Source organism: Octopus sinensis, linkage group LG1 (genome assembly GCF_006345805.1).
Source record: "Octopus sinensis linkage group LG1, ASM634580v1, whole genome shotgun sequence".
NCBI lineage: Eukaryota > Metazoa > Mollusca > Cephalopoda > Octopoda > Octopodidae > Octopus > Octopus sinensis.
In genome coordinates this window covers 173,241,037-173,251,133 of record NC_042997.1, presented here as the reverse complement: position 1 = coordinate 173,251,133, position 10,097 = coordinate 173,241,037, and the positions used below count along the sequence as shown (strand labels likewise).

At 39.9% G+C, this 10,097-nt stretch overlaps 1 protein-coding gene across 5 annotated transcripts in view; it reads left to right on the top strand.

Annotated features, from left to right (window-relative positions):
- The first annotated feature begins 1,332 nt into the window (after positions 1-1,332).
- LOC115210669 (pre-B-cell leukemia transcription factor 1) overlaps positions 1,333-10,097 on the top strand; it is a 382,335-nt gene continuing 373,570 nt past the window's right edge. For all 5 annotated transcript variants that reach the window (XR_005001102.1, XM_029779345.1, XM_029779353.1 and 2 more), the window contains exon 1: positions 1,333-1,412. Coding sequence is in view for 4 of the 5 variants with exons in the window: in XM_029779345.1 (XP_029635205.1) it covers positions 1,364-1,412 (49 nt within the window). In the remaining variant the exon portion in view is untranslated. The remainder of the gene's footprint in view (positions 1,413-10,097) is intronic.

Below are 10,097 nucleotides of genomic sequence, written 5' to 3'. Positions count from 1 at the left end.
AGAGAGAGAGATTAGTGTTAAATAAACTTTTACTGATATAAAAGTCTCGATATCAATTATAATCAGAAATTTATTGTGCCATTGTGTGTGTGTGTGCCGGTATTATATATGCGTGCTTATGTATAAAGGGCCTCTGAGAGTCTTGCATTTGGAACCGTTCGACGGGTTTAGGGGGGACCCTCAGATATTCACGGATCCTTCCTTCCTCGGCTATCCTGCCCTGAACTCAAATGCTGCTTAATAACATTTCTTTGTAGGACCCCCGTCAATGTGCGCCTGGAAACCTAGGTGATTTAAGTATCTCACTAAACCGATGGTGATGCAGCATGCCACATATATATATATATATATATATATATATATATATATATATATATATATGGCTGTGTGGTAAGTAGCTTGTTTACCAACCACATCGTTCCGGGTTCAGTCCCACTGCGTGGCATCATGGGCAAGTGTCTTCTACTATAGCCCTGGGCCGACCAATGCCTTGTGAGTGGATTTGGTAGACGGAAACTGAAAGAAGCCTGTCGTATATATATATATATATATAATTTCAACAATTGAGGGCAAAATTAATTAATTATTAATCAATTTCACCAAGTGTTCAGTATGCAAAGGGACCATTCAAGGCGAATTCATTTTCTTTAAGTATTAGAAATAGCCTTAAAAAAGTTTTTTAGCTGCTATTTCTAATGAGTTCAGTATGCGGCAAAGTAATTTATTTTACTAAGCCCTTTTATATAATATATATATATATATATATGTGTGTGTGTGTATGTTTGTGTGTCTGTTTGTCCCCCTAGCATTGCCTGACAACCGATGCTGGTGTGTTTACGTCCCCGTCACCTAGCGGTTCGGCAAAGGAGACCGATAGAATAAGTACTAGGTTTACAAAGAATAAGTCCCGGGGGGTCGATTTGCTCGACTGAAGGCGGCGGTGCTCCAGCATGGCCGCAGTCAAATGACTAACTAGTAAAAGAGTAAATATATATATATATATATATACGCGCGCACGCACACACAGGCAGTTAGTTGCATACACGTGCATCTCTGTCACGCACACGAACAATGCATGTTAGTGTACAAACAACATAAACTTAATTATTACACAGTATACGCCAGCAGAAATAAATAAATATTTTTGCTGCATGCGATAAATTTTAACATTGTATGTATCCAGTTGTTTTAACTTTATTGAGATTGGTTTTTTTTCCCCCTTTATTTTGTATATAGCGTGAATTGTGTTACTGTTAATCTGTTATACAATATCTTTTTTTTTTTTTCCCTTCTTCTTTTTAATAACTCTAGTTTCTCTCTGTTTTTTCTTCCTTCCAGGAAACACACGCTAAACTGTCATCGTATGAAACCTGCTTTATTCAGTGTTTTATGCGAAATCAAGGAAAAAACAGGTAAGGTTATTTTGAAAGTTTACATTTTTATGCTACGAAAGAAGAAATTTCTTTTTTTTTCGAATGTGAAATAATGTAATCTTATTTGTGTATAATATGTATGTTATAAAAATTTCTTCGTACCCTTACATCATATATATATATATATATATATATATAGTGTATGATGTATCATGTATTGATAGAACGGCTTCAGTGGCTGAATAATTTTTTCAGAGAAATGTGTGTGTTATAGTATTCTTTTCTTTGCATTGTATCGACAATAATATTACCAATTTTACACTGGCTACGATTTGGTGCTCCATTTCCGGCAAATTCCTCGCCTTAAGCTCAATATATTTTCTTTTATTTTTCATCTTTATCTTCCTTTTTTTTCTACCTCGATAAAATTATCCCGAGAAAATCATCATTATTATACTCGCCCCTCAACTTAGCTTTCGCCTGCCAAATCCTCTTTTTTTTAATAGATGTACTTACTTCATAGTTCTGTTCCTCTCGTGATGACACCTTGTTAAAATATGTACCAATTAAACACTGCAGTTAATTCATATAAGATCGATTAGTGCTGAAACCCCAAATATGTCACAGGGTCCCAACACCAAAATCGTCATTGTTATTGCTATTAAATTTCATTTTATATTTAAGACTCGCTTGAGGTAAAAAAAAAAAAAATCATCCGTGTGGTTTCTTTGTAGTCTTTCTTTAGTTAATACCTCGTTGCGGGCCATTTTTCTTTCTTTTCATTTTCGGTTTGAACGGCAGTTTTTTTTCTAGCGGTGTCATATGAAATTGTCACCCATAATTATGACCCTAGTATCGATCTATTGCATTTCAATCAGTTTTAGGGTTAGGGTTAGTTAGGGGTGGGGGGAAGGGTATCTTTTTTTTCTTCACAAATGTAAATAAACCCAATCTGTTTCTTAAACGAGGGACATATTCATACGGTACAGAATGTCGTTTACCTCAATGGACGTCAGTGATTGGTTGAAATTGCAGAAATTGAAGAAAAAAAAAAAACAATAAATATCTTACAAACTATAGAATTTTCTCAATAAAGCCAAGAGAAAAAGATGTTTTATAAACACATTCTACCTGTATACAAAGTTTAAAAGTGTTTTAGTTACCTAGAAATTATGTAAAAAACTGCCGTTCAAACCGAAAAGATCCGGTCAATTAATTTTGCTCAATTCGGTTTTACTGTAATATCTAACTGTATACTAAGCTATGCAAAATGAAGCATCTTATCCCAGATTTGTTATGTAGCTCTGGGTAAGGATTATTCTGTGTTTTTCTTATTTTAAGTTATTAACGATTTAGAAAGAAGTCAGTTATCATCCCAGATGTTTAGCGGTCGTAAGAAAAATTTAGTTGGGTAAAAAAAAAAAAAATGCTTTTCGTCTACCATAGCTAAATCATTTTGTTCCTGTATTTGTTGAAACAAAAGAATGGAAAAGGTGGTGGGCGGGATTTCTTGTGTTACTTATTGTATGCTGACAAAGTCGGTCATTTGTGAATGAATTTAAACTGCTGTGATGCAGAATGTAAAATGATATTAGATGTCAGAAGCACAAATATGAGATAAAGGTGAAAAAAAAAAAAAAAAAAAACCTACTGTAGTGCCCGGAACTCGAACCATTACACCTTTTCATACCAGGTGACTGTGTTACCTATCACTCTTGCAAGCTGGCAGAACTGTTAGCACGCCGGGCGAAATGCGTAGCCGTATTTCGTCTGCCGTTACGTTCTGAGTTCAAATTCCGCCGAGGTCGACTTTGCCTTTCATCCTTTCGGGGTCGATAAATTACGTACCAGTTACGCACTGGGGTCAGTGTAATTGACTTGATCCGTTTGTCTGTCCTTGTTTGTCCCCTCTGTGTTTAGCCCCTTGTGGGTAGTAAAGAAATAGATACTAAAAAGAGCAAAATTTCTTTCAAATTGGGTATTTAAATCAAGCTTCTTTCCATCCTGTTTTAGTGTGGTTATCATTCGCTGGTAGCAAGACAAGTTATTTTATTGATAAACTACTATCGTATCCCACTGGTTTGTAAATATTCCCCCCCCCACCACCACCACCATCAGCACTTTTACTCTTATCCTCTTCGTGGGCGCCTACCTGGATTCGGCCAAACAGCTGTGAGCTCAGTCAATAGTTCTTATACGCAAAACTAACAAGAATCGAATATTTGTAATTGTCATCGTGTTCTTTTGTTCAAGTCATTCGATTGATTGATCGCTCGGTCGGTCAATCGATTTGATTGATTTGATTCTGGTGTTCTATGTATAGAACATATGTCTGTCTATTGTAGCTCTTTTATTGCACGCCTTTTATATGGAACCCATTTTATCGACCGACTCCCACCATCACTTGAATATATATATATATATATATATATATATATATAAAAGCCTCGTGTCTGGACCAAAGACGTTATCGTCAGACAACATTCCTTGTATTTGTTCTCTCTTTTATGGTTCAAGTTCAAATCTCACTGCGGTCAGCTTTGCCTTTCATTCTACCAGAATTACACTTTTACTCTCTTACTTGTTTCAATCATTTGACTGTGGCCATGCTGGAGCACCGCCTTTTAGTCGAGCAAATCGACCCCCGGGACTTATTCTTTGTAAGCCTACTACTTTATTCTATCGGTCGCTTTTGCCGAACCGCTAAGTAATGAGGACGTAAGCACACCAGCATCGGTTGTGAAGCGACGTTGGGAGAGGACAGACACACACACACACACACACACGACGGGCTTCTTTAAGTTTCCGTCTACCAAATCCACTCATAAGTCTTTGGTCGACCCGAGGCTATGGTAGAAGACACTTGCCCAAGGTGCCACGCAGTGGTACTGTACCCGGAACCATATGATTGGTAATCAAGCCACTTACCACACAGCCACTCCTACGCCCATGATAAAAAAAAATATTTGTCGAGTATTGAGATTGATTTAATTGATTGTACCGTTGGAACTGTAAATTTCTAGTCTTACGCCTATATTAGAAGCGATTATTACCGTTACCACTAAGCGGCATTTCTTCCGTTTCCCTTACATTCTGAGATCAATTTCCGACGAGGTTGACTTTCGTTTTTCATATCTTTCAAGCTCAACCAGTTGAACTCTAGGGGTCGATGCAATCGACTAGCTTCCCCCTCTCCCCTCGAAATTCCAAGCCATGTACCTATAGTTGTTACTATTGGCACAGGGATGGCGAAAGCGGTTGTGTGGTTCATGGATGAGGCCTTAAAGGATTGGAGAAAGACACCTCCTTCTTCGGTCAGGCTCTCATTGACTTTTTGAAGTTCCACTTGAAAAGGAAAATGAGGATAGAGAGGGAAGTGCTACCTCCAATTGAATTTGTGAAAAAGATGGATGACTGAGATAAAAACAGTTACAGTGAATGGTCCTCCTCTGAGTATGCGCCTGTAGATTGGAGAGCAGGAGAAAGGGCTCGTACCTTCGGTGGTCAGGGTAATTCTGTGAGGTTCCTTGATTGGCCCTAGCTGGGGTTTCTCCTATTTCAAGAGGACCGCGTTATTCATATTATTACATACTTTGTATATTATATACACTCTAATCGCTTTTCACCGTCTTTTCTACATCCTTTATGTAAATCCGCACACAAAAGGTTCTCTCTCCTTGTGATGCTCCCTTTATCTCTGTGGCTAATAAAAGAAATTATTATTAAGGCTGCGAGCTGGCAGAAACGTTAGCACGCCGGGCGAAATGCTTAGCAGTATTTCGTCTGTCTCTACGTTCTGAGTTCAAATTCCGCCGAGGTCGACTTTGCCTTTCATCCTTTCGGGGTCGATAAATTAAGTACCAGTTACGCACTGGGGTCGCTGTAATCGTCTTAATCCTTTTTTCCTTGTTTGTCCCCTCTATGTTTAGCCCCCTGTGGGCAATAAAGAATAAGAATCTTTTGCGGCCGGGCGAAGTGCTTAGCGACCCGACGGCGGAATTTGAACCCAGAACGTAGCGACGGGCGAAATACCGCCCGTCGCTACGTTCTGAGTTCAAATTCCGCCGAGGTTGACTTTACTTTTCATCCTTTCGAGGTCGATAAATTAAGTACCAGTGAATCGACTAGTCCGTTCCCCATCAGGCTTTGTACCTATTGTAGAAAGTATTATTGTTAGTATGGCGGCGAGCTGGCAGAAACGTTAGCACGCTGGACAAAATGCTTAGCGACATTTCATCCGTCTTTACGTTCTTAGTTCAAATTCCGCCGAAGTCTACTTCGCCTTTAATCCTTTCGGAGTCGATAAAATAAGTACCAATTGATGATACCAGTTGATCACTGGGGTGGATATAATCGATTTATCCCCTCTCCCGAAATTGCTGGCCTTCTGTCAAAATTTGAAGTCATCTTCATCACCACCACTGGGGTCGATATGATCGATTAGTGTCATACCCCAAAATTCCCAGCCGTATGCGTTTAATAGTAAGGATTATTAATGAAAGGACGTAGCAGATGTAGTGGTAGATAAGTGTTTAGCTGCATCACTTTACGTTCGATTTCCACCGACAGAACAATAACAAACCGCTAACAACATAGCTTTAGAAGCAGCTGAATGAATACACATAGGCGTGGGTTTCCTAAATATTAGCTGTAAATTCAAAGTCCATCTTAAATTTATACCACATAATGTCTCATATAGTGAATCGCAACTGTGTGTATGCGTGTGTCTTTCTGTTTGCACTCAATGATTTAATATTAATTGTATTTGTTAACTATTTTTGTTTTATCTTGGTTCTGGTGTAAGGAGCACAGGTTTTTGTGCAGCATTTGTGTTTGCGTCTGTGTGTATGGGCATGCCGTCTTCTGGCATTAATCCACGTGTTATTTCCCATTTATTCTTACCTACTCAAATGTACGTTTATGTAGGATTCACTTTTAATTCTGTTCATATTTTGATATGCACAACTCATTAAATAAACATCTGTGTATATTATCAAGACGGCGAGCTGACAGAAACGTTAGCACGCCGGGTAAAATGCTTAGCAGTATTTCGTCTGCTGTCACGTTCTGAGTTCAAATTCCGCCGAGGTCGACTTTGCCTTTCGTTCTTTCGGGGTCGATAAATTAAGTACCAGTTATGCACTGAGGTCGATGTAATCGACTTAATCCGTTTGTCTGTCCTTGTTTGTCCTCTCTGTATTTAGCCCCTTGTGGGTAGTAAAGAAATAGAAATAGGTATTTCGTCTGTCCTTACCTTCTTGGTTCAAATATCGCCTTTCATCCGTTCGGGGTCGAGAAAATAAGCATCAGTTGATCATTGGGGTCGTTGTAATCGACTTGTTACCTCCTCCGTAATTGTTGGGGCCGATCGATGTAAACATAACGTTTCTTAAATGTTTGAAAACAATAGTAACAGAGCAATGTCCTCTGTGTCCCGACGGATTTAATACCGTTGTGTAGAAAAATTATCAGTATTTCGTACAAGGTTTTCTTCGACACACGAGACGCGATTTTTTTTTTTTTTTTTTTTTTTGGCATTGCACACATATGTAGACAGATAAAGGAATAGATGATAGGTCTGAAGAAACATGCTTGAAACGAAAAATTAGTGAGGTTACACACCGTTTTGAAAAGTTATGTATTGTTGCTATGGTATTCAATATAGAGTTTGACAACTGTCACATTATTCAAATTTTGTCGTTTAGGATTAGCTTTAACACTTGAGCCAACAGGCGAATAAACCAATGAATTCTTTGCTGTGAACATCGCGGTTCTCCACGATAGTTCCGGACCCCAGTAATGAACTCATTTGCATACAGTCAATCAGAGCTCACTTTGACCATGTCAAGTTAATAAACACACTCAAGACGAAGAACGATGTCGACCGATCGCAAAGTTGTGCCTGATTTTTTGTAGGAGACAAGTAATTAGATAGATTTGCATCTATATCTATCATCAGATTTTGTTAGGGGCCGCATATGGTAAAGATGTGGATGGGGAAAATGTGGGTAGATAGTGATGTACTTGCAACCCTCTCCCCTTACTGTTATCATCATCATTGTTCGACCGTAGTCGAGACAATGGAATTTACCATGCTACGCCAGACTTCACGGTCCATCATGGCATTACGGAGGTCCTGTTGCTGGATGTCTGTATCCCCGGAGATTACATCAGGGTAGGAGAGTGTGCGCCCTCTGGTATTGCGAGTAGATGGCTTCCAGAGGAGAAGAGTAGAAATTACTTCTTTTTCAGCTCTACAACAATGTCCAGCAAACTGGACTCCCTTACCTTTCACAAGAGATGACACAGGTGGTAGTTTCCCATATATTTGCATTTTGGTTGGATGGCGCTTCCACGAGAGATTTTGAGCTCTCATAAGGAGGCGAGTGTAGGTTCCATCCAACCGCCTCTCAAGCTTCTTTGATAACGTCCAGGTTTCTGAGCCATATAGTAGAATTGGTTCGACTGTGGCTTTGAATATTTCAAGTTTGAAGTCTCTACTTAGATTTGATGACCAGATCTTATGCATGTCATTATACAAAGTAAACAACAGCACAAATAACAAGAACAGGAACAACAAGCATTATTAAAAGAGAGAAGAAGCATGGTCATTTTATTATCCAAGTGACTATATCATCTCCCATCACTTGTATGCGCATGAATTAGTTTGATAGTTGAGCTCCTGATAGGCTGTATGCAAATGAGTTCATAACTGGGGTCCGGAACTCTCGTGGGAAAAAGCATTCGCGACCCGGGGGGTGGGGGGTGGGCTGCTTTATGTATCTTTTACCTTTTTCAGTCATTTGACTGCGGCCATACTGTAGCGCCGCCTTGAAGGATTTTGAGCTCCTGATAGGCTGTATGCAAATGAGTTCATAACTGAGGTCCGGAACTATCGTAGGAAAAAAACATTCGCGGCCCGGGGGTGAAGGCTGCTCTATGTATCTTTTACCTTTTTCAATCATTTGACTGCGGCCATACTGTAGCAGCGCCGCCTTGAAGGATTTTAGTCGAACAAACCAACCCCAGGACATTTTTTTAAAGTTTAGTATCGGTCTCTTTTGCCGACCGCTAAGTTACCGTGACGTACACACAAACACCGGTTGTCAAGCAGTGACCGAAGAACAAACAGACACAAAGACACACACACACACACACACACACACACACAGATAGATAGAAAGATAGGTAGGTAGATAGATTGGTTGGTAGGTAGGTAGGTAGATAGATAGATGACACCTATACGTGTGATTTTTCCGAGGCTATAGTAGAGACCCTTGACCAAGGGAATCATGGAGTTGGGAAGCAAGCTTCTTACCACACAGCCACGACCGCGCCTATGTTAATAGTACTATGTTATTGAATTTGTCTCTCCCCACCCCTATTTTTTTTTTTTTTATATGGTTGGGTATAATATTCATGGGAGATTTTGATTGCCGTTTCTCACCGGTCGAGCGATTGTGCAGAAACTCTTTTACTGCTCCATTTTTGCTTATTCCAATTAGCCCTTAGTTCTGTTTCAATACATTTTAGGTAAACTCCCCTCTTCCCAGCCATGTCTTGCGAAACTGTTTCATTGTATGCGTGTCTATAGAGTGGGTCATTATAATTGTGTTATAGAAACACAACATAGAACTGTTTATCAACATAGATTTGAAAAAGCATACACATGTATGGCGTAGGAGTGGCTGTGTGGTAAGCAGCTTGCTAACCAACCACACAGTTCCGGGTTCAGTCCCACTGCGTGGCATTTTGGGCAAGTGTCTTCTGCTATAACCCCGGGCCGACCAATGCCTTGTGAGTGGATTTGGTAGACGGAAACTGAAAGAAGCCTGTCGTATATATATGTATGTGTTTGTGTGTCTGTGTTTGTCCCCCTAGCATTGCTTGACAACCGATGCGGTTCGGCAAAAAGAGACCGATAGAATAAGTCCCGGGATCGATTTGCTCGACTAAAGGCGGTGCTCCAGCATGGCCGCAGTCAAATGACTGAAACAAGTAAAAAAAAAAAATGTATAGATGTCATATCTATCTGTCTGTCTGTCTGTCCATCCATCCATCCATCCGTCCATCCATCGTCATGTATGTTTGTACATTTATATTTATACACGTGTGTGTATATATTTACACAAATACACGAACGTGTATAAATTTATTCATCTAAATACATGAATAATTTATACTCGGTGATTCAACGATTACATGTATGTATATAATGTCTGTGCATGGTTACATGTATGCATATATGTATATATATATGTGTGTGTGTGTGTGTAGACGGATTTAATATCCCCCCTACGCACACACATAGGCCTGGACAAACCAGCGCTGGCTCGGTAAAGGAGGCCTATAGAATAAGTACAAGACTTTGAAGAAAAAAAACTACTGAGGTTGATTTGTACGACTAAACCCCTCAAGGCGGTGCCCCAGCATTGGCCGCAATCCAGTAACTGAAACAAGTAGAACATAGGCGCAGGAGTGGCTGTGTGGTAAGTAGCTTGCTAACCAACCACATGGTTCCGGGTTCAGTCCCACTGCGTGGCATCTTGGGCAAGTGTCTTCTGCTATAGGCCCGGGCCGACCAATGCCTTGTGAGTGGATTTGGTAGACGGAAACTGAAAGAAGCCTGTCGTATATATGTATATGTATGTATGTGTTTGTGTGTCTGTGTTTGTACCCCTAGCATTGCTTGACAACCGATGCTGGTGTGTTTACGTCCCCGTC